Source organism: Exophiala aquamarina (genome assembly GCF_000709125.1).
Source record: "Exophiala aquamarina CBS 119918 chromosome Unknown aczIA-supercont1.9, whole genome shotgun sequence".
Classification (NCBI taxonomy): Eukaryota; Fungi; Ascomycota; class Eurotiomycetes; order Chaetothyriales; family Herpotrichiellaceae; genus Exophiala; species Exophiala aquamarina.
In genome coordinates, this window is record NW_013550579.1 from 271,283 (window position 1) to 294,072 (window position 22,790).

The 22,790-nt window shown below is 51.7% G+C and overlaps 9 protein-coding genes across 9 annotated transcripts; 3 read left to right on the forward strand and 6 right to left on the reverse strand.

The window, feature by feature from the left end:
- Nucleotides 1-732: 732 nt before the first annotated feature.
- On the reverse strand, nucleotides 733-2,850 carry A1O9_09077 (uncharacterized protein; the record flags this gene model as incomplete). Its single annotated transcript, XM_013401771.1, has 1 exon — nucleotides 733-2,850. One exon carries the CDS (start codon nucleotides 2,848-2,850, stop codon nucleotides 733-735), a length of 2,118 nt encoding a protein of 705 aa, XP_013257225.1.
- Nucleotides 2,851-3,968: 1,118 nt separating this feature from the next.
- Nucleotides 3,969-6,691, forward strand: A1O9_09078 (uncharacterized protein; the record flags this gene model as incomplete). The annotated part of the gene is made up of 3 exons (XM_013401772.1): nucleotides 3,969-4,454; nucleotides 4,507-5,295; nucleotides 5,345-6,691. The coding sequence occupies 3 exons, from the start codon at nucleotides 3,969-3,971 to the stop codon at nucleotides 6,689-6,691; spliced, it is 2,622 nt and encodes an 873-aa protein (XP_013257226.1).
- Nucleotides 6,692-7,545: 854 nt separating this feature from the next.
- On the reverse strand, nucleotides 7,546-8,778 carry A1O9_09079 (uncharacterized protein; the record flags this gene model as incomplete). The annotated part of the gene is made up of 6 exons (XM_013401773.1): nucleotides 7,546-7,796; nucleotides 7,861-7,919; nucleotides 8,061-8,112; nucleotides 8,189-8,224; nucleotides 8,299-8,404; nucleotides 8,722-8,778. The coding sequence occupies 6 exons, from the start codon at nucleotides 8,776-8,778 to the stop codon at nucleotides 7,546-7,548; spliced, it is 561 nt and encodes a 186-aa protein (XP_013257227.1).
- Nucleotides 8,779-9,908: 1,130 nt separating this feature from the next.
- On the reverse strand, nucleotides 9,909-10,772 carry A1O9_09080 (uncharacterized protein; the record flags this gene model as incomplete). Its single annotated transcript, XM_013401774.1, has 2 exons — nucleotides 9,909-10,662; nucleotides 10,717-10,772. The coding sequence occupies 2 exons, from the start codon at nucleotides 10,770-10,772 to the stop codon at nucleotides 9,909-9,911; spliced, it is 810 nt and encodes a 269-aa protein (XP_013257228.1).
- A 641-nt stretch (nucleotides 10,773-11,413) lies between these two features.
- On the reverse strand, nucleotides 11,414-12,334 carry A1O9_09081 (uncharacterized protein; the record flags this gene model as incomplete). The annotated part of the gene is made up of 1 exon (XM_013401775.1): nucleotides 11,414-12,334. One exon carries the CDS (start codon nucleotides 12,332-12,334, stop codon nucleotides 11,414-11,416), a length of 921 nt encoding a protein of 306 aa, XP_013257229.1.
- Nucleotides 12,335-12,920: 586 nt separating this feature from the next.
- Nucleotides 12,921-14,941, reverse strand: A1O9_09082 (uncharacterized protein; the record flags this gene model as incomplete). The annotated part of the gene is made up of 3 exons (XM_013401776.1): nucleotides 12,921-14,402; nucleotides 14,597-14,825; nucleotides 14,889-14,941. The coding sequence occupies 3 exons, from the start codon at nucleotides 14,939-14,941 to the stop codon at nucleotides 12,921-12,923; spliced, it is 1,764 nt and encodes a 587-aa protein (XP_013257230.1).
- A 385-nt stretch (nucleotides 14,942-15,326) lies between these two features.
- A1O9_09083 (uncharacterized protein) lies at nucleotides 15,327-16,623 on the forward strand (the record flags this gene model as incomplete). The annotated part of the gene is made up of 2 exons (XM_013401777.1): nucleotides 15,327-15,376; nucleotides 15,432-16,623. The coding sequence occupies 2 exons, from the start codon at nucleotides 15,327-15,329 to the stop codon at nucleotides 16,621-16,623; spliced, it is 1,242 nt and encodes a 413-aa protein (XP_013257231.1).
- A 694-nt stretch (nucleotides 16,624-17,317) lies between these two features.
- A1O9_09084 (uncharacterized protein) lies at nucleotides 17,318-19,786 on the forward strand (the record flags this gene model as incomplete). Its single annotated transcript, XM_013401778.1, has 3 exons — nucleotides 17,318-17,380; nucleotides 17,419-17,554; nucleotides 17,610-19,786. The coding sequence occupies 3 exons, from the start codon at nucleotides 17,318-17,320 to the stop codon at nucleotides 19,784-19,786; spliced, it is 2,376 nt and encodes a 791-aa protein (XP_013257232.1).
- Nucleotides 19,787-20,427: 641 nt separating this feature from the next.
- Nucleotides 20,428-22,708, reverse strand: A1O9_09085 (uncharacterized protein; the record flags this gene model as incomplete). The annotated part of the gene is made up of 2 exons (XM_013401779.1): nucleotides 20,428-20,643; nucleotides 20,705-22,708. 2 exons carry the CDS (start codon nucleotides 22,706-22,708, stop codon nucleotides 20,428-20,430), a joined length of 2,220 nt encoding a protein of 739 aa, XP_013257233.1.
- Nucleotides 22,709-22,790: the final 82 nt, after the last annotated feature.

Sequence of the window (22,790 nt, forward strand, 5' to 3'; positions counted from 1 at the left end):
TGAAAGCCAGGACATCTGTGAAAGCTTCTTTGGCACCTTTTCTCAGCGATATCGCCTGTAGGGAGGAGGGTTGACGACTACTCCTGCAGATGGGAGGCGTATGTGTCTTGGCGGATCGACACGGCTCCGGCGTCCTTCTGAGCCGAGGGCGCAAGGCTGCCGCGGATCGACTGCACCTCATTGGCTATACAAGCATCGAGGAGAGGAGGCCCCCGCGTCACTAGCATGATATAGGTAGCTGTACAACGTATACCCCTAGGAGTGTTGGACGAAATTGAGGCTTTTTCTAAGGTTTTCTGTCGAAAGGGTACATTATTCAATCTGCGCTCAATGAAAAAATCTTACGCACGCATTCAGCTAGACCACGATCGTATAGTAGTTCAGGCGAACCGTTCTCCCGTTGGTAGGTGACGGAGCTCTTGATTCTATTCAACCTCTAATCAGCGTAAGTCAACACTCAGCGACATTGCTTGCCCTGCAGTTCTAACAGTCAAGTTGTTGAGGGTGCAGGTTCCTTCGGCCTTTCAGGGTTGAGTGCCCTCATTTGGCCTTTACCGTATGAAGTATGCTGCTGACACAGAGTCTTGAGTGTGGCAAGACAGCATGGAAGCATTGGATCAGTATGGGGCAGGAATATGGTTGAGTCCGCTGGGACCAAATTGGGCATTTCTGCGATGCTATGTACACAATCTTCATTCAAATCGTAAAGCAACATATACATCGTCATCACCATTATGCTCCCCGTCGATTGTTCGTCGACATCAGAGTAATCTTCTTCTTCTTGCCCTTCTTTGTCGATCCTGGGTTTATACGAGTTGGGTTGTTGCTTTCCCCTTTCAAACTGGCTTCGACCATGGCTATTGCGTCATCATGATCCAGCAGGTCCTTCTCCCAGTCTTGCAGCCACCCATCGTCGTGCGCAATAGGCTCAGGGGCCGCCACAAGGGTGGGAGAACTCGCTGCGACAGCCGCGGTGCCCCACACGGTCCTTGGGGCGTCGGGACTGGTACCAGGTGTTGCCAACATTGCAAAGGACGAGTGAGCCCTCGTATTGCCCCATGGAGGGGTGGCTGCAAGTGCGGACTCACCCGGGGATGAGCTTGGATGTGTGTTGGTGTCCACTAAAGGTCGGAAATCAGCTTCACTGAAGCTCTTGGGAACTGAACTGGGTCTCCTCCGTCTGGCTGACGCCCATCGCTTATCTTCCTCCTCCTTTTCTGCTCTAAGTCTATCCCTCTCCTCTCGAGTCTCTTTTTCCAAATTACGCTTTCTCCTCCTAGCAATATCGTCTTGAAATTGGGCCAGTATGACTGGGCTGATAATATCAGTCCAGTCACATTCGAGAAAAGTTACCTCACACCCTGATGGTAGATGCGCCATGTATTTAGCCCTCTTTCTCAAATCATCGTCTACTATGTGGCCGGTGGAAATATGTTCAACGCGGGGCAAAATGGTCGAAGGGAAAGCCGAAAAGTCTCCATATGCGGTCTTGAGTATACGAATATCCAGAGGCGAGAGGAAGAAGTTTGGCAAGGCGTGGTAGAAATAGAAAGGAGAACCTGATGGACGGCCCGACACAGGTTGAGGTCTCGTGGGATGTACCGGCGTGGTCGGAGGCATGCTTTGCTCGATAGCTAGCTCCTTTATGACAGAAGTCAAGGTCGACTGCCCATTTCGACCCTCGTCCTCCCATGAGTCCGGAATCTCATTACCGGAAGTCACGGTGGCTGGAGCGGTAGGTGTCGGAGGGTTACCGGATCCGGAAAGTTTTTCTTTGGCATCAACGATGGAAGCGACAGCTTTGCGAGTCCAAGTGTTTTCGTCACCGAACATCAATTCGTCTTCATTCTCTTGGGTTTCTAAATCGACAACTTCCTGATCGTATTGGGCCGACATGTATGCTTCTCCTCCCTTCATGAAACGAGCATATTCCATGATCTCGGCAACATGGAACCAAGGGATGTCATCGTGGCAACCATAGCTGTCAGCAGCATCACGAGGGAGGGCTAAAGTGGTGCCTGGTTCACGCTTGAGAAGCTTAAGCAGGACATCACCCCCTTCGCGGAGCATACTGGCGTCATGGCCACTGAACCATCTCACGGGTCTAACCTCTGAAATGTATATGCTGTCTTCGCAAATCGGACACTTCTTCCATCTCGCTCGCTTCTCGGGAACAGGATTAGAGTCGTCAGTCGAATGCATATAACGGATGAGGCAAGGGAAACAGAAGATGTGGCCACACCTTGCCATTCGTGGAGCAACAGGTGTCGATAGGCAGATGGGACAACTTGCAGACTGGGTATCGGCAGAGGCCAGAACCTGTAGGACGGCATCCCAGCTGACATAGACATCGGCATCGGTGGTCTGAGGATGGTATTCCCGGTCAGGTCGAACGATAAAGCGGTAGTTTGCATGAACGTAACGAGCTTTGTCAACGGCGTGATAACCCGAGCCGAGGCCCCAGGTGGGATTCCGTCTTGGTTGGTGGCGGTTGTTGAAGTGATGTTGGTAATGATGCTGGGGGCGGGGCGGCAAAGCAAAGTTCATCAGATGGGTGATGGAAGTCTGGCCCTTCCGACTATTAATTGACCTCATTGCGGTAACTTCAGCCATGGCGTCGTCGTCCACCAGATGCGGTTTGGTCTTTTGTTTGTGGTTCTTCTTCAGTGACTGATTCCCACGCGGTTGGGGAATGGGACGCGTAGCAGAAACAGAGGTGCCGCCACCGGAAGTGTTACTGCGTCTTGAGGAGTCGGGGGTGTTTATGGCAGGAGACTGGAAGTAGTTTGTTTGTGCGGGTGAGGGATACTGTTTGGATACTGCCGGCGTGGAGGTGGCGCTGGATGACATCGCTCCTGAGGGTTACTGATGCAGGCCAGCGTCCTCGACACCTCGACACCTCGTAAGGTCGGAGGGCGGGGGAAAGGGCCCCGAGGAAGGGGAGAGAAGAAAGTGATGTGAGTGGGAGTGCGTTGGCATCACCACGATCGCCAGGGCGAACGGGTATAGGGAAGAGGGTGTAAGTGAGGTTTGAGTTGCTGGCTGGCGGATGGCGCAGATGCAGACGTGATGCCGGTGCAGGTGCAGGCAGGTGCAGTCATGATCAGTCGCTGCAATTAAACCCCACCTTCCCTCAGAGTCATCTCGTGAATGGATTGGTGGCTGGGGGACTCCCTTCTCGACTAATCCTCTCGCCCGTCCATCTTAACATCACTAGCTCAAGCATCCTCCCTGAAGTGGCATGTTAGCCGAGCATCCCGTCCCATCTCGCACAGGCACTAACTAAATATAGACTAGATCATCACTATAGTGCTAGCTGGCCCTTTCCACCTGGGATTCAGATGGGTCGCTCTTGCTTGTTGCTGTTGACTGCTTGACTTCTGCGGACTGACTCTTTCTGCTTTTTCGCAACTTCCCTCCGAACCAACGTGAACAGTGTCACTGAGTATCAGTCGCTCCTTCACTTTGCTGCGCCAGCTCTCTCCCCCTTCACCGTCTTCCAGTTCTCTTCTCTCCCTTTTCTATTCTTCAGTGAGAGAAGTACAGTTCCGTGTAGCCGACCAGAAGATTCCATCATCGGTTCTGCTCTCTCTCCCCTAGTGAGGATCCCGAATCTAATTCTCATCCTCGTCGGCCCACCACATCTCCCATACTCGAACCCCCATCACTTCTTCTCGCAGCCGCCCTTTCGAGTATGGGCCATCTCTCTACCTCCTTCTAGGTAGTCAGACGCTCATAGACAAGAGCACCACAACAAATCCCTTCCTGCTCGACGCGCGCACCCGGTCGCCATGCGATCACCTCCCACGCCGTAACGCGATCTCAATATGCAGCAAAATCATCACCTTCCATATAGACAACACCAGATGTCCATGCAGCCTCCCTCCCGGCGGCATGATGGCTCATATAATTCCATCCCCCAGAACATGCGCCCTCACCCCGCCTACCAGCCTTACTACCCACAGGCCATGCCTCCTATGATGCCGCAATATCAACCCCAGTATGCCCAGCCAAACTGGTACCCTTATCCTCAACATCCCCTCCCTCACATGCACAATGCGAGAGGCCCCCATTATCATCCACATCAGATGCCACCGCCCCAGCAGTATCCTCCGCATCAACCGCCTTTGATCGTCTCTTCTCAACCACAAATCCCGCCACAGCAACTCTATCCTCAAGTATCACCTCATATCGCTGCTACTCATGTTCATAGGCCACTTCCACACCATCAGCCGCTGCCCTCTGCCTCCACAACCTCTACTACCCTGGTACAAACTCCACCTTCGCCACCTTTGAGTACAACAAGCACTGCCCACACGAGGAAAGACTCTGCTTCTCCAACAACCTCGGTCTCTCCCGGCCCGACTCAAGCACCCACTCAGGTTCAGGGTCAAGTGCAAGTTCAGGCCCAGGCTCCGAAAATAGAGGAACCACGGGAACCTTTTCAACCACCAGTAAGTTGGCTTTAACAACGTCTCCTTTTGCCTGATGCTAACCATAGTCCAGGTCCCATGGCTTTCGGTTCACGATGAGGCATTCCCTCCTCGTGCGACTCGTCAAAAGCGACGAATCCCTCGCTCATTACTCGCTACCGAGCCTGTCATCTATCCCCTCCCAGAAATCGACCATGAGCGCGAAGTTGCTGTGGAGCCACCAGCTCAACATGTGGAGCTCTCAGTCGACGGCAACCCAGTTCAGGCATCGGTAGACCACACGGCCACTCAATTGTCTACACCTTTGGCCTCGGATGCTCCTTCAGAGCCAGCCTCAACACAGCCAACCACTCCTTCATCAGCCGTAGCTACATCAGTTACCAAGGCTCTACAGACGCCCACCCAGCCCAAAGCTCGCCCTGCTGGCCCCATCGTACCCGCGGTGCCAATCCTTCCTCCAAGCCCGACGGCTGGTCGAAAAGCCCATCGAGATTCATTGGCTTCTCACACCTCCAAGCTGTCAGAGTCTGGGAAATCTGGTACCGAGGAAGAGCACGAAAGACCTGCCACATCTGTCAATCTGGGAGAGTCTCCAGTCGTTTCTGAAGAATCCATCAAGCTCGCTCCAATACCAGCCGCTCCAAAATCTTGGGCGAACCTGTTTCGCTCTAATGAATCTCCATCCGCATCAGTCCCTGCCTCTACCTCCAGCATTGCAGAATCTTCCAAGGGTGCAAGAAATGAGACGCTTTCTGATGTGCTCAATGATATAAACTCTGCCACTACTGCATCCCCGACTCGGGTCTCGTTCTTGAAGCCCCGTGGTCTAGTCAACACTGGTAACATGTGTTATATGAATTCGGTAAGGATACTTTGTCTTTAAGTTACTCAAGCTGGACTAAATAATCTAGGTGCTGCAAGTCCTTGTCTTCTCATTGCCTTTTTATGACTTCTTGTTCAAAGTGGCTCAGCGCGCTCCACATACCTTTAAGAGCGACACGCCCCTGATTGATGCAATTATCCTTTTTGCTCAAGAATACTCCGTCATCTGCTCAGCCAACTCCGTCGACCAGCTGCGTCTCCGGTTGAAAGCAGATGACTTCGAAAGCTATGGTGAACCATTTATCCCAGAATACGTCTATGCTGCCATTAAAGATTTACCCCGGTTCCGAGAGATGAGAAGAGGCCATCAACAAGATGCTCAAGAGTTTCTCGGCTTTCTGCTCGAAGAATTACATGAAGAATGTGCTCGTGTGATGAGATCAACCACCACGTCGAGCTCCGGCAGAACTACTCCTGCTGGAAGTGTCTCGAACTTTTCGGAACATGTTGATGGCGAAGGGGGCTGGATGGAAGTTGGACACAAACAAAAAACAGCCGTTACACGCTCATCGGGTACCATTTCGACCGAGTCTCCTGTTACCAACATCTTCGGTGGAAAACTCCGATCCGAATTCAAGGTGTCTGGGAACAAACTTTCCGTCACTTTGGAACCATATTCTCCCCTCCAACTTGACATCGGGTCTCCTCAGGTCCACAACATCATTGACGCCTTGAAAGGACTCACTCGACCAGAAAGCATGCAGGGCGAATTTTATAGCTCTCGGGGCCAGAAAACCACGGCTACGAAACAAGTCTTCATTGAGACCTTGCCCCCAGTACTGATTTTGCATCTCAAACGCTTCCACTACGATAGCACTACAAAGCGAGCTGAGAAGATATGGAAGAAAGTTGGGTATCCACTTGAGCTTGAACTTCCCAAAGAGGTGTTCCCTCTTCAAACTCGGAACAAGTTCGTCGCACATGGTGGACTTCCGAAATATCGATTGACTGGAGTGATTTATCATCATGGAAAGAATGCCAATGGTGGCCATTATACTGCTGATATCCGCCGACAGGATGATCGTGAATGGATCCGGATCGATGACACCTTGATTCGACGTGTTCGAAGTGAAGATGTTGCCGAAGGAGGTAGCGAGGAAGACCCCAAGGTTCTCGCTGCAGCCTTGGAGCGACACAAGGAGACCGGTAGTAGATTTGAGCAAATTGACCAGAACGACGAAGAGGGAGACACACCTGATAAGGCATGGAATCAGGTCAACGGTCATTCCAGGTCTAAATCGACCATGAGCGCCATTGTCAACGGCACGGCCACCCCAGCAAAGGATTCCTCTGGAAAGCAAACGCCCAACCCGAAATATTCCATCAAGGACAATAAAGTCGCCTATTTGTTGTTCTACCAGAAGATCTCTAATTAAATTGGCTCACTCCTACGAGCCAAACTTTTTGAGTGGTCGGCAGCTAGCCCCGGTGCTAGGCTGACCACCGATTCATCGAGCTTTTAGAATTTATTCTCGAAGCTCATCGGACATATCCCCCTACAGCAATGCCTACCTACCTTTCTATTTGCGACCATTCTTGGAGCGGCACAGCTTCAGTGTAGATAAAAAGCCTTGATGAGTTTCAAAAGTTGAGCCAGCGTCACAATCATCAACCCTGAATGCATAGCAAGGAATGAAAGAAGAGAAACAACACCAACATTAATTCAACCGCACTTTCTATGATCTGCCTTATCTGGCTTTTCACTTGACTAATCCGGAACTAAGATCAGACGTGTACCAGCCATTTGGAACAAAGTCCAACACGACACAGACTTACCCAATACAATCGCACGCGGTGGTACCTGCGTGTACCAAGAGAGCTTGAGAGAGGGTGGGGAAGGATTTGACTTAACTTGGTGTGAAGCCGAGTGCGTGTATGTAGGCTTGAGCCCACATATTATATTGCCCTGTACGGATGAGATGTGACAGTGTATCAACCCAAGAACGTGGCCCTCGGGAACAATGGTATCATCAAAACGCAGGCGCCTCAAGCTTCTCCTGATCATTGTTCTCACGGCGGTCGACATAGAGTTGTATACCGTTTGGAGCATAATCTAGTTACCCTTCGCCTTTCTTGTTCCTCTATTCGCAACGTGGAGTGAGTCTTGGCCGCTATTCCCAACCACGTGTGGGCCCCCATTGCCTTCGATGTACGTGCCGATGGATTGCCTTCTACATCCTTCAGTAGCCACGTCCACTTTGCCATCAGGAAGGCCAATCTCACCGCACGCTCATAGCTTCGACTCAACCGTCATTGCACGCGCAGCGTTATCAAGCCACGAGCGATCGCCGCCGCGCCGCTTGATCTCATCCTGAAAGAGCTGCCTCAACTCGTCGATACTGTTCGTCGGCGGGACGTTCACCTTGTGGTGCTCGCACGTCGCGTAGATCGTCTTGCCGTCCGGGCTTGTCATGTCGCCGCGGATCAGCGCCATCGTCCGACCGTGCTGGGCCACGCGCCCAGTTATGTGCACTTTCGTGTCTGGGAGAGAGAAGTCTAGGTGAGTAGGTGAGGCTGGGGAGAGGAAGATGAGAGTAATACACACTCAGTGGGACGGCGCGAAGGTAGGAGATGTTTATCGAGCGTGAGACGCCGGCTTGGAATCTGGGCAGGAGATTGGGCGTGATTAGCCTCGTTGCGCGGTCTGCATGTAAGGTACATATGTTGACGGATTCCATAGAAAGCAAAGAGGAGCGAACCGTCCCCTGCCATTGACCACTCGCAGGGAAGGCGAAAGGCACTTACTCCCAGTATCCCGGTCTCGAGATCGGGCACAATGCTGTGGTTGTGCACATGTCTATTAGATTCGGACGTTCGATCTGATATTGGTGTTCTTGAAACCGAAATGGTCCCCAGAAACTCAAGCAACATACCAAAGATGACACCAGCTGCTCCACCGTGCATCACCCCTAGGCTCCCGTTATCATCAGTATCGGGCGAGAATTAATAGATTTCTAGATGTAGGCAGATGACCACTACGAACCATTCTGGTTGGCGTAAAACTCGGTGATTTCCAGCTCCCAGACAACCCGCCCCTCGGGCTCGGCGTCTAACAGGACCAGTTTGGTCATGAGCTCGACGTCGTAGCCCTGGTGCCAGGTTAGTAAGTTGGTTGGCTTCTTGGAAGTGGCCTCCGTCGGCTTGCTTGGTGTGCTTTCGAATAGCACGGCGGACGGATCAAGGGCAACGTGAACCTGTGTAGGGAGTGTCGGGACTTACCTTGTAGCCTGTCTTCAACATGTAGAATTTCCACCTACGTGTAGCGCGCCATGGCGTGGCAGAGGTTAGTCTTTGTTGCCATCTGGTCCAGATGTTCGGTGTGGAATGGAATGGTGAGATGGTTGGGCCACACGGGGAATCGTATTCTGTGGAATACTGTAGTGAAGGGAACATACATATCCAATACTTCCAGCACCTTCGCTCTGGCAACTGCTCTGCGATCGACATCGTCTGGCGGCGACATGATGTGTTCAGCGAGCAGATTAGAGGCTGAGTGGGCCTTAGTTGGGTATTGGAAGCTACGATTTTTGTTGAAGGTCGGCAAGGCAAGGCTTGGTCTCCTGAGAGGACTTTTTCAATGTAATGTCTTCAGGCTGCCAGACAAAGGTCAATGACACCAGGGGCTCTGCATGAACGACCAAGGCCGGCGGGATTCAGGCTGAAAGAAAAGAGGTAACTTTTTTGAAAGATTGACTTATCGCGGTCACGAGAATGCTTGAGAACGAAGGTACCTTGGTATGCAACAAACGCGAACTTATTGAAGCCTGTCGAGACGTAAATCCCGAGCAGGAATAAACTAGAGGTGCTAGCTGGACAGAACGAGGTGCATACAAGGCATCTTGATTGGTAGGGAACCGCTTTCGCAAGTCTTGGTATAGACTAATCGACGACTTTACATAATTAACGAGTAGTTCAATGCCTGGGCCATCAGACTCCGGCTCAATGCTGATTACATCGTGCTAAAATACGAGACTACATAAGAGAGTGGGAAGGCAGGGGAACTGTCAGGCTGGATCAGGCTGGCTGGCTCACTTCATGGATCCAAGACTCCGTCCTGAATATTAGGATTGGAACTTGTACTGTCAGCTCCAAGTCGCCCCCTTGCCGTAGGTAGAGACATTATACACAAAATACAGAAGCCACGCGGAGAGCAGGAAGATACTCTCCGCCCGGCTTGCAGAAGATAACCTCAATCCATCCGATATCGCCGTGAAGCCGCCTCGCCGCCTTATTGTTGTGGCAGCAGTGCCGCCGCCTGCCCGTGGGCTTGATTCCCCTTCCTGTTCCTGTGGATGATCCAAGAACTTGTGTTGTGTTTCCTCCTTATCCGGTGGTTCACTCCGCGGGTCAAGTGGTCGAGGTGTCCGACATGGGGACAATCGCCTTTAAAATTCACACAAGGTTGGTCACTTCAGCTTGAGCTCTCTTCTTTTTGCGTTTTCGACACAAGTGCTCCACGGTGCAAAGCCAAGCGAGACGACGTGTCTGTCTGGAGTCTTCCAGTTTGGAATGACAGCAGAAGAAGCAAACGCGTTTCACGTAGGTTCTGCAACTGTAGCTGGGTCGGATATACATGCAAAATATGTAGACAACTTACTCTTCTGCATCGCTCTTGACGAGTTGACCATCGCTTGTGCCACTGTTTAGGCTCTCGACCCCCAGGTTGGTGTCTTCGGTCCCAAGCGTCTCGACAGACTCGCCCTCTCGCTCGATGGAGCTGAAGGTCCCAAGTCCGTTGGCTTGTCGGCCTCTGACTCGGCTGCCATCGCGGGCATCGGGAATGCTGCGCTCTTCGATGTGCCATTGTTGGATGGCTCGGATAATGTCTACCGCTAGCTGGCCGTTGCGCTGGAGTGCGCTAGCCCAATGCACGGGAATCTTTTCGCTCGTAGTCAATTGCCGTGCGATCGAGGAGACCATCATCTCGCGCATTTCGTTGTCTTCTTCTGTTTCGTTGTAGACGTATTGCACGCGGCGGAGACCGGGATATGTGGAGGTGCTGTAGTAAAAGTCCCTGGCAAGCTCGACAATATCGAGTCCAAGTTGCTTCATCTCGAACTTCTCGGAGAGAAGGTAGAGGTCGAGGAGTGGGCCGATGTCTTTTTCATCCTTCGGTTGGCGGAGCGATCGCGAATACAGCCACCCTACGAGGAGCTCGAAAGGGTAGTCTTCCTCGTCGGGGAGGCCATAGGATTTGTTACCCCGCTTCTTCTTCTCTTCTTGTTTGTCATCGCCGTAGAAAATGGAAGAGAAGAATGGCGAATGGTACGTGAGCAGTCTCTCATGGACCGTCCAGTGGGTGGAATCTGGGCCGACGTAGATATCCACGAGCGAAGATGTCAGGAGCCTAGAGGTGGATCAGAACCGCTGTAGCCGGTGTTCTGCCGTGGGTCAAACTTACTCATGAAGTGGTTTCTCCTTCTGCTCCATCTGCTGCTCGTTACTGACCTTATCCATGGCTACGGCTATCGTCTTCGATGATGATGATGCGGGATGAGCGGTTCTCCGCAATAGCAATGCCACGAGTGGATGAATTGTGCTCGCAAAAAGTCCGATATAACAACGGAATGGGGAAATGGATGCAAAGCGGAACTAGAGGGAAGAGACTCGGAGACAAGAGGAAGAAGAGAGAAATGATAACGCTCATAAAAAAGAAAAGAGATGGCGAGAGAGCGCAAAGCTACATGCGTGGTAGGAGGGCTGGTGAGGTGGACATTGGTGTGTACCCATGTACCTTGCCGGATGCCTCGAGAAGCACGGACGGACGACGTCAGAGTCAAGCCACACATCATCAATGGTCGGCTGGTCTGCCGAGTAAGAGACGAAGAGCGAGTGGACAGAATTCGCGATCGTGGAGAAACGACTAGGATGCGACAGGGATAACTGATCGAGGTTCGTGGTGGCAGATGCGAGGAAAACCGGTTTGTGGCGGTGGAGAATCCATGGACATGACATATCGTCACATGGTCGGCACGTGTCGTGGCACGCTAGCCGTTATAGGACTGACGAACTCTTCTCGTTGAGGTTCTCGTGGCCAGGACGGAGTGTGAGAGACGAGATACGTACTATCGAGCTCGGGTGACGGATGTACCCATCACTCACTTCTTACCTTTACCCTTGCCCTTTGCCCTCTCAGACTCCTCTTTAACAAATCCACCTTTGCTCAGGGCTTCTCTTGCGGCCATATTGATCAGTCGGAATCGATCAGGCCCCAATTTCACACCCCCGTACCACCTTGTAACAACGACCACCACGTTCCATACATCCATCAGCTGCATCAGGTGTAGGAGTCTTCCACCGGCGGCTGTCTCTCCGTCGTCGTCGCTATCTTGGATTGTTGTGACATTACCCGTCTGACTATTTGTTGATTGTATCCTCCATGCTTGAATGTTATGCGTTGCCGTTGCAACCTTCTTGTTGGTCGAGAAAAGATGTGAAATAGACTCCTGCGCTTCATCTAGCGACGATACCTGGCAGGCACGGGCGATGAACGTGGACTTGCTCACGGTCATAGGTTCGGATAATATCCAAGTCGGAGGGGGCATTGTGGATGCTGCAGCCATCGTCAGGTCAAAGGTTTCCGGCTCATCATGTGTGGAAGTCGCCGACCTGCGCGCAGCATCTGAGGTGTGAGCTTCAGCCGCGCCATGGCGATTTTGAGCGCGATGCTGTTGGAGGATCGGTGTGGCTTCCTCTACCAAGTCGAACAGGCACACCTGTCCAGGAGTCCACAGCGTTCCAAGCAGATCGCGTAAAATGCTCACGGCCGCCTCTCCCTCTCCTTTGCCGCTGATTCCCGTGGACTGAGTTCCCGTAACGACCGGTGGTACATCGGGATATTCTGGTGGGAAGCTGAGCGAAAACGAAAATGGCAGGTCGGGGAGTCGCAGAACCACAGTTGCCTCTGTCGATGTTTCACCTTGGAAATCCAAAGTGTGCGGTTCATAGATCGCGTTCAAAGCCTCTAGCTCATCGGCGACCGAGGCGTTCGAAGGAACAAGGGCTTTCTCAGAAGGCATTAGTCGCCTTGCACACCCTAAGTTCAGTTCATACCGAAAAAGCATTGTAAATCGTTTCAGAGACACTGCGCTTTCGGATGACCCCTGCCCTTGCAAAATAGCATGGCACGTGACATGCCACTTACAACAGCACAAATACTGCCCCAGGTCCCCCTCCATATTTAACGATTATTGTCTGCTTGATAGGGCTATAAATCTGCGACCAACAAAGTGATGGGACAACAAGAATCACTTCGTTCGTTCGTCGTCTCATCTAGTATGAACTGCTCATTTCCTCGTGGTGTCCGCCATACTTCCTTTCCTGTATGCAGTACACAATGTAACAAGCATGCCCATGTGGCCAGGTACGCCGACCCATTTAGTAGACCTTGTGCCTCTTGTGAAAGATGACCACGTAGGCACCCTGAAGAACTTGGAGAAGATCCGTGCTTCCTTGAGCTCAATTTCATCCCCGCTTCGGCACAAGTAAAAGTAGTCGATATTTTGTTACACGCAAATATTCAGCCCCCCGTCATCGGGGACTGAAATCATCTTACCCGAAAGATGCTAGAAGCAATCCCTCCGTAAGCCCCCGCACCTTTCAGGGCTAGGACTGGCCAACAGTCTGACTTGGCTGGGCAGCATCCCCTTGGCCTTGACCAGCACGTCCTCGATTTCCTCGATGGCTATTGTTAGCGCTCGCTCCGCGGTTGTTGTATCCACCACGGTACCCTCCGCCGCTGTAGTTTCGTCCTCTACCATAACCGCTACCGCGCCCACGTCCCCCACGATATCCACCATCGACATTGCCTTGGCCGAATGTTTCAATATTCTTTTTGAACTCTTCGCCTCGTAACTGTCTTCCTTGAGCTCGTGCATCGACTGCAACTTCTCGGTCTTTTGCCTCGGACGAAATGTTGTCGAAGAAGGACGAAGATTTGTTGTACCCGCTGCCCGTGGTGAGAGGGAGACTATCTTTTCTCTTCGGTGCCGAATTTGATGCTTCCTTGCCGGCGACGCCTTCTACAGGGAGCTCATCGGACCCTGCGACTGGTGGGGATCCTGACGCAATTGCTTCCTTGATCAAGTCTTCCTTGTTGAACTTGGCATTAGAAGATTCAAAGTCAAAGTCGGACTTTGGAATCTCCATTCTCTTTTGTCCTCCCCGGCCGTAGCTACCACCGCCAGCGCGACTTGCTCTGCTTGTACCCCGCCCTCCACGATGTGTACCATTTGTGGCACTGGGAGCGGTGGACATCGCATTCACTCTCTGTGTCAAAGCATCAATTGGGGCAGCGGAGGGTGTTGATTTGGCTTGCGCCGTGGGTGCTTGAGGATTCAGTTTTGCCATAGCTGCTGCAACAGCTTCTTTTGCTTGCCGTGCTGCCTCATCCATGGAGGCTTGAGAAGCTGCAGGTTTGGTAGGTTTGCTGGCTGCGGCGCCATTCGACGAGGATGGAGCATCTCCAGCTGAAGGAACAGGTGGCGTAAATGATTTCTGATTCACTGTGAATGGAACTGCAGGTGCGACACGAGTAGTCTTGGGTCCGTTCGGTGCAGTTTTGTGGGCTGTCGCCGATACTGCAGAAGTAATTCCTGCTTTCACGGCCTTCTCTTGCTGTGCAGGTTTTATTTGAGTAGACGCATCTAATGGTGCTTCCCTAACTGAAGCTGATGTATTCGTCGTATCCGGAGCTTTGTTGTCAACTGGTAATTCGGATGTTTGTGCGGAAGCGGGAGATAGGCCAGGGCCAGGAGCGCTTGATTCAGGATGTTGTTGGGATGGTGGCGGAGGACCTGATTGGTTAAGACGATGTCCCGGAGGACCGATCGGTGGTTGAGGGTGGAAACCAGGCGGGCCTTGTTGGAAGCCTTGACCTGGTGGACCACCAAAATATCCAGGTGGAGGTGGACCGTAGGGTGGGAAGCCGGGACTGGGACCGAAACCAGCAGGTGGTGGTCCATAGCCTCTGCCGAACTGGCCGGGAGGGTAGTAACCACCGAAGTGTGGCGGTGGAGGAAAGCCTGGAGGAGAGAATGGGCCATCATGCGGTGGTCCTTGTGGAGGTGGGCCTGGCCGGGAGGCATTCTAACAGTTCGGGAAATGGTCAGCTGAGCTCAGCTAGGCTTTTCAGAGAATTCAAACATGGACAAAGATTTGAATCAGAAGGAAGGCAACGGAAATCTCCACATGGTTTTGCGCATTAAGAACAGGTCTGTGAATTTACATCCGAAATATTTCATCATTTCAAGGACAGGAGTCAGGTGAGGATAGGGACATACCAGGATGGCGGGATCGTTAGGCATGCTTGGAGGAGAAGGCTGAGATGGTTCATCTTCTGCAATCTTGATGTCTTTGACATCGCCTCCGCGAAAAACAATAAATCCATATTTGTCCTGGGAAGGAGGGATGAATTTTGCCACTGATCGGTCTTCAGTGCCGAAGGAATAGACATTTTCCAACGCGATGGTCGACTGCTCGGCGTTTATCTCATGGAGAGTTCCGACGTAGCTGCACAAGAAAATGTTGTTAGTGAACGAAACTGAAGACGACAAACGGCCAGGCACGCGTTACCGAATTTCGGATTTGGAGATGAGATTGAATCTCTGGCCGATGAGGTGATCCATGGCCAAAATGACTGGAAAGCTATAAGGGAAAGATGACGACTGGCGTTACATGAGGAAGTTAGAGAATGAGAGAGATATGAGGTGTACGATTGAAGTCGAGAGAGGAGCGGGAGAAGGAAGAGTAGTTGGTGGTGGACAGAGAGAAGAAAGAATTCGTGGCCGCAGAATGTGGAAACTTGAGGTCGAACCTCAGACTCGAAAGTCACACGCTAGCAAAAAGATAGCACGTGACTGCAGCAAGATATGGCCTACAGTCGACCGTATCCCAAGGCAGCCTGGTACGGTGGCGCGTTCGGCCACATGCTACCAAGGCAATTCTGTACATTGATGACCCAAGAGCATGACACTACCAGTCTTTCGTTGTGATGCAGAGTTTGTGTGAGGAATGGCCTCTTTCAATACCTCGGGCCAGCCGGGGAGCTACTTCCAGACAGAGTGAGTCTTCCCGACACCGAAATCATCGATATTGAATATTGATCTGCTCTATCAGTACTTCGATAGCGGAAACCGATAGAAAATCTCGCAAAGCAGCGAACAATAAGGGTGATCCGATCAAGTTCCCTACTAAAATTTTGGCTGTTCAAGTCAATCATTTCTTCGACCCTACTGGGGATGTGGTCTTCGTCGCAGAGGCCGGCGGGTCGGTCACGAGGCTACAATTATCTACCAACAAGTTGTCTTCTACTCCTCGAGGGCCTCAGGCTCCTCTGACCTGCCTTGCAACACAGGCTACCAAGTCTCCATCTGATCCTTTCACTACCATGCAGATCTTTGCAGGTTGTTGGGATAAGTCAGTCTGGCGTTACACCTTCCGCTTCGCCGAAGCAGTTAACAAAGGGCGCACTGTCACTGAACATAGGTCCTTCCCGGCTCACCGAGACTTTGTCAAATGTCTCATTGTTGCTCGAACTCCTGACAATCAGGAGATATTGATAACAGGAGGAGCTGAAGGTGAAATACGATTTTGGACACTTGACGGTCAAGCATGTGGTGTCCTGAAGCCTGATTCCCGAGGCATTGAGGATTTGGCCCTCGATCCACTGTCGTCCCCTGACAATCCGCTAGTTTTCTTCTCGACTTCGCAGAGAGAGATATTTTACTTTGCCCTGCCAGACTCATCAAAGCTTCCAACGAACCGGATTCAAATGTCAGCACCCATCCTGGCTCACGAAACAAGCGTATACAAACTCCACTTCGACGACGACGGAGACCTTTGGACGGCTTCAGCTGATAAAACGGCAAAACACCTGTCCCGAAACCACAACTGGGTATCAGATACAACGTTGCAGCACCCAGACTATGTACGAGATGTCGTTACCCATGATCAATACGGGTGGGTTGTGACAGCATGTCGGGATGAAGAGATCCGAGTATGGTACAAAGCCACCGGGGACCTTCACCATGTATTTTCAGGGCATTACGAGGAAGTTACTGGCTTAGCCTTGACGAATGATCTCGTAATCAGTGTTAGCATCGATGCCACCCTACGACGATGGAGCCTTGCACCAGCTGAGCTTCAGAAAGCAGTCCATGCAGCCCAAAACCCCAGCTTGCTTGAACAAGAGCGTGGGCCCAAATCTGACCTACCGATGCTGACAGAGGAGGAAGAGGCCGAATTGCAGGCGTTGATGGAGTCTGAGGAAAGCGAGATATTAGAGAAGATGGCAAGGGACGAACAGTAGAGCCTCCGCACTCGGCTAAGTGTTGGCTGGCAGGCTGAGTCAGCCGTTTCTCACGTGATATGCACTCTATCTTGGCGTCTGGCTAGGGTGCTGATCATTATCTGCACGTGATTCACTCCCCCAGATTTTTCAGTGGAGCAACTTCGGGCTTATCAGGGACAGTCTATTTCCACATATCCATTATCTAAACACTAGCAAATCTTGTAAAGCGCCACGGGCCCAGTTTCCAAATGGTGTGGTTGATTCACATCCCTGCAGCCTCCCGCTTTTTTCCTTTCTCTGGTGCCTCTTCGAACAAAACCTTTTGAAGGTGAAAAACTTTGCGGTATCCGTCCGGTCTGCTGAGCACAACCCAATTTTCATCCAGCGTATCATCTTTTCTCCTCAGTCAAGAAATTTTCATCTTCTGTGTGACGTTGACGTTGTAGCGCGGGTCTTTGATTGCGGCTTCCGCCTCTTACATTCAACCGGCCATTTCCGCCTGCAAGCGCAAAACTTTCAAAGCCTTGCCTCTTCGCCTGTCGGCCCAACCATCTCAGCCGCCAACCACGTTTTCATCACTGCTCTCGCTATACACTGTGCCCAGCACTACATCTTGACCAGGCTATTCTCATTTTCTACTCGACACAACTCTATTCACCCGTTTTCATCTGTGCTTACCGGGGGTTCTGGAGACCTCCTTCAGCTAGCCTCGATGGTCAACAACGTACCGGCACCCACTCTACAAAATGTGCTAGCGCATAGTTCGTCACCTTATGTAAGTATCCAGAATAAACATACAGTTTTGGGATGTAGAGGTCTAAGTTCAACAAGGTACGAACACATGAGGACAATCCTGTGGCATGGCAAGATTGGTCCGAAAGAACCATTGCCTTGGCTAAGCAACACGATCGCCTCATATTCCTGAGCATCGGGTACAATTCATGCCACTGTGAGCATACTTCCCCTTTCCCAGTGCTGCGATGAACAGTAATTCATCATTACAGGGTGTCATGTTATGACAAAGGAGTCCTTCACTTCAGCCGAGGTTGCCAATATTCTCAACCAGCACTTCATCCCTATCATGCTTGACAGAGAGTCTCGTCCTGATCTCGATGACATTTATATGAGCTTTGTCACTGCGACTACGGGAGCAGGCGGCTGGCCTCTCAATGTTTTTCTCACTCCTGATCTCAAACCGATCTTTGGAGGAACCTATTGGCCTGGTCCTGCTCTCAAAGACGTCGCTCAGCCGACACCTCAAGCGCCAGTTACCTTCACCGACATCTTGGGTAAGATCCAAGAACTTTGGACCACTCAACGGGAAAGATGTCTCCAATCATCATCTGATATAACGAATCAGTTGCGAGAGTTTGCTGCGGAAGGTACCCATTCTCAATCCTCCGTTCAGGTCGAGGGCAATTCGCCGGCATCGTCTGATCCACCGGAACCTCTTGAGCTTGATCTCTTTGACGACGCATTGGAACATTTTATTTCCCGCTATGATGCAACTTACGGGGGGTTTAGCTCTAATCCGACCGCCCCCAAATTTCCTACCCCAGCCAATCTCACTTTCCTGCTGAGAGTTGGGGCTGCAATTGCCACTCCATCAACTCATACGCGCTTCGGGTTCTTCGGCCCTGTTCCGGGTATATTGGGCCAAGAATCGTGCATGAAAGCTGCCTCAATGTCTCTTCATACATTGTTTGCGATGTCTCGATCTGGACTCCGTGACCAACTCGGATATGGATTCCATCGTTACAGCGTGATACCGGACTGGAATCTTCCTCATTTCGAGAAGATGATGTGCGATAATGCACAGCTTCTTGGTTGCTATTGTGATGCTTGGGCACTCGGCCGCAACCCTGAGATTTTGGGTGTCATCTACAATCTCGTTGAGTACCTGACAAACCCTGACTCTCCCATCGTTCGGCCTGAGGGAGGCTGGTATGCTAGTGAAAGCGCTGATTCACGAACCACAATACCCGGCACTAGCAATGGTGTGATGGGGGATGATAGCAAAGAAGGTGCTTTTTATGTATGGACGCTGAAGGAACTTCAGTCCATCCTGGGCGACCAGTCTGCGGCCGTTGTAGCCAGACATTTCGGCGTGAAATCAGACGGGAATGTTCCCACTCAGCACGATGTCAACGACGAATTCTTGAACCAAAATGTGCTAAGTATCCAGGCAACACCATCTGTGCTCGCCAAGGAGTTCGGATTGTCCGAAGAAGAGATCGTACGCATCATCAAGACAGGTCGCTCACAGCTTTTAGAATATCGGAAAACGCAGCGCTCCAAACCTGAAGTCGATACAAAGGTCATCGCAAGCTGGAATGGCCTTGCGATATCAGCTCTTGCTCGCGCGGCTAATACCCTCGCTACGATCGACAAAAATCGAGCACAACGGTGCCAGCTCGCCGCGGAGAACGCTGCACGATTCATCCGACGGGAAATGTTCGACGAGGCGACCGGTGAGGTCACTCGCATCTACAATTGGTCAGGTGCCGTACAAGGTCGTGAGGCTGGTTCTGCGTTTGTCGATGACTACGCCTACCTCGCACTTGGCGCATTGGCTTTATATGATTTGAATCAGAAGCCCGAGTACCTGGCGTGGGCTGTCAAGTTACAAGCCACGCTCGATGCCAGGTTCATTGCCGATACAAGCGGTGGCTACTTTCAAGCGGCGAGGTCAATGGAGCAAATTATGCGCTTGAAACCCGGCACTGACAATGCGCTCCCCTCCCCAAACGGTATCATATGTCAAAATCTCCTTTATCTGTCATCCTATCGACTCGACCAACAAGATGAATACATCACCAAAGCGCGCAAGGTCCTTAACGCCTTTGCGGTTGAGATCATTCAGCATCCATTCTTCTACGTCAGCCTTCTGGCTGGCCTGGTCATGGAACAAGTCGGTGTCAAACATTTGGTCGCGCCGGATAGCATGAGGGAACGAGAGGTCAGGAAACTCAAAGGCTTCGGCCGTACAGTCATCCGAGGCAACGTACCCACCGTCATGATCTGCACCAAGGAAGGGCATTGCCGTGAGTTGAAGGATAGTGATTTGAATGATGTCGACGATGATGATAATGGGGATGATGAATTTCCTGGCTTGGTCACTACCACTTCTGCTGTGTCTGCCGCTGCATCCGGCCCAGCCCCTGCCGCTGCATCTGCTTGACTGAATATGGATGGGGGTTTGTTGTGGACTAACTAGATCTGCCGGTTTCGAAGTAGCTCTTAAAAGCACGAATCTGGCCAAGATGCCGACTGTCCTTCGTTTGATCTCCTTCTTTGCTACATGATGGCTGAGATCGAGGCGGTACTGCTTGGGAAAGGGGGTGTTGGGACCGGATGGACGGCACTTCGGCGTCGGAGTTGAACACTGGATCAACTCATGCTCTGATACTGGGTCTTTTGCTGTGGATATCCTGATGAGTTCTACTACCTAGTGGAGGGATGCGGTAATATTACATTTCTTCCTGCGATAGAGTTTGTCATCCATCGTCATGCGCAGGCTCTCCTTCTTTCCCCTTGACTTTTGAAAGCAATGATGCATCTGTCTCTTGCTTTGAGAGATGCTATGGCATGGCCGGCATGGCTGGCCGGCTTGGTGCTCGTGTTTCCCACGTTCTTCCTCTCCCTCAGTAGCCAACACCGCCATCATCGTCATTCCTTACTGCGAGAATCTGATCCCCAATTCATTCTCCGTGCCGACTAATCAGGCCTCGGCATTGACTTGAAGTGGTCGTTCCTCAATCCCTATTCGCAATCACATCTCCATCTACACCCCAATTTTCAACTGCACTTTGTTCGCCTCCCTCACTCACAATCTCCTGCTGCTGCTACTTCTCTGCTCTCGACGACGCTGACGAAGACGCCTCCTCTCCAAACGCCTGAGCCAATGCCGATTTGTCTGTTGAGTCCGCTGCTGTGCGTATGCTCCGCCAGGATCGATCCTGGCTTGAACTCGTAGAGCTGTGCTGCGTCGCGCGGGAGAACTTTGTGGTCGTGGAGAAAAGGAGGCTCTGAGCCGGTCTTGTGGTCGTCCTCTTACTCGTCCCTGCGAACGACCCACTGCTGGGCTGAGTCCTCCTACCCGCCTTCTTGGGCGTCGGGGTGATGTTGTTGCAGTCTCTTGATCAGCATCGGGTTCTTCGATGGACGGCAGCACGTCATCGCTGGTATTGATATCATCGCCGCTGTGTGCACTGCTATCGCCACGGTCACCCTCGCCTACACTGTCACTGTTTTCATCTCTGGCAGTAGTAGCAGCATGGCCTTCCTCCCGCGCACGCCGGGCTGCAAGCATGGCATCGTGCCGCTGCAAAGCCTCCATTACGCGGGGGTAGTGCCTCCATTCGCTGTCCTCCCATCGTCTTGGTGGAGGCTGTCGCGGTGGGCTGAATGACTCTTCCCTGGGTGCTGGCACCCATCGCAACTGCCAGCTGTACGGTAGGCGAATGAGGACCATCATCATACCGAATCTGTCTCGACGCCTAGCGCCAGGTTGCAGAGGCGATGTTAGCTTTGCTATTCCATCATCCGTATTCGATGCGACGGAATCAGGGCTAGGTTCTGAATTGGTATTGTTGCGGCTAGGAATGCCTTCGGTATCTGACATTTGGATGCCTGGATCAGATGGTGTGCGCAGACTTGACAGGCTTGAGGATGTGCTCGCGTCGCTCGCTTCAGCAGAGGGGTCATCCTGTGTCATTAGGATCATGTTGTCAGGATTCCTTATAGAATTGTCCATCGCTGACGGGGATCTAGGTAAAGATGGATCAAGATAACGTTGGGGGCTTAATATGTTTGCAGGCCATGAACCTCCAACATATTCACTTTTAGCTCCGTCCTGGTGAGATAAAGATTGAGATGCGCTGCCTACCAGCTGGTCACTGGACTGATGAGGATTATCTGACTCGTTGATGCAGACAGCTGTGATTTTGTCGCTCATGTTAATGTTTGACGTGCGTGAATCCTGATCTTTGTTGGCCCTGCGCGGGACAAGTTGGAGTGTCGGGTGACCATAGTCTTCAAAATCATCAGATCCAGCGCCCTCCAGCTCCGGAAAGGGCTGTTTTGTACAGCCTTTGCCCATTCGTGTATCTGCTGGGGCAGGAGACGGAGTAGGCCTGGCCGTGCATTCCCGAGGCTGACTTGATTGATCTTGACAGCTAGGTGATCGATGTCCGTCTACCTCACATCTTGCAAGTGGTCGAAACTCCTCGTCACTTGCTTCTTGAAGGTCATCATCTTCTATAGCAGTCAGATGAGTGTGCCTCTCACCATCATTATTGCCACAATCTGGGGCACGTATGCCGCCATGATGGTTGTGGACATGCCTCGCTGCCTGGACAGGTTCTTCAGAGACAAAAAGGGATTCGAATTGGTCATCTGGTAGTTCATCCTCTGGAATGAAGAGAGATTCCGAATTGTCGTGCGCCTGGGCTGGAAGAAGATGGCTGGGCAGCGCTTGCTGAGGAGAGAGAGGTGGTGAGTCAGATATGTCATGCAAGCCAATGATCTTCTCGGTCTCATCTGTCTGTGTCTGGGGAGTCTCAGTTTCAGGGAGTGCTGCTTGTCTCCAAACATCCACAGCAGCACTTGGATAACGTGGTATATCTCGCCAGTGTGACTCGGGGATTTGAGCTTCGTCTGCAGAGGACTCGTCTTGTGTTAGATTGATCACCAAGTTAAATGGTGCTGCCGGTCTCTGACCAGTACATGCATCGACATGAATCCTTGGCGGCCGTTGCCTGGTATTAAATGGGATAACTGTCACAGGTCGTGTGCTCTGGACGTCTGGGCCAGTGAGCCCAGAGCGAGGGGCCATGTCTCTCTCTGGTATGTGCCTCAGTCGTCGAAGCTGATGGGTAGGTAGGGTGATGAAAGCACGGTAAACAGCATCGAGCATGTCATCATCTATTGTGACAATGAATTGTAGCTGCACAATTTCTCGAACGCCATTTGGACTGGCCGTTGAGAACATGTGAAACGTGTAGAGAAGGCGGCGATAGAGCCACAACGGTATGGATCTTCCAGATGAAGAGGGTAAGGTCCAAGTCCCCATCAAATTATTGCTGTCAACGTTGGCAGCCATCTCGGTGACTGGGGAAGAACAATCCGGCTGGATGGGACTCAGTCGATCTGGGAGAAGTTGTCTTTGAGTGAGCCAAGCCTTG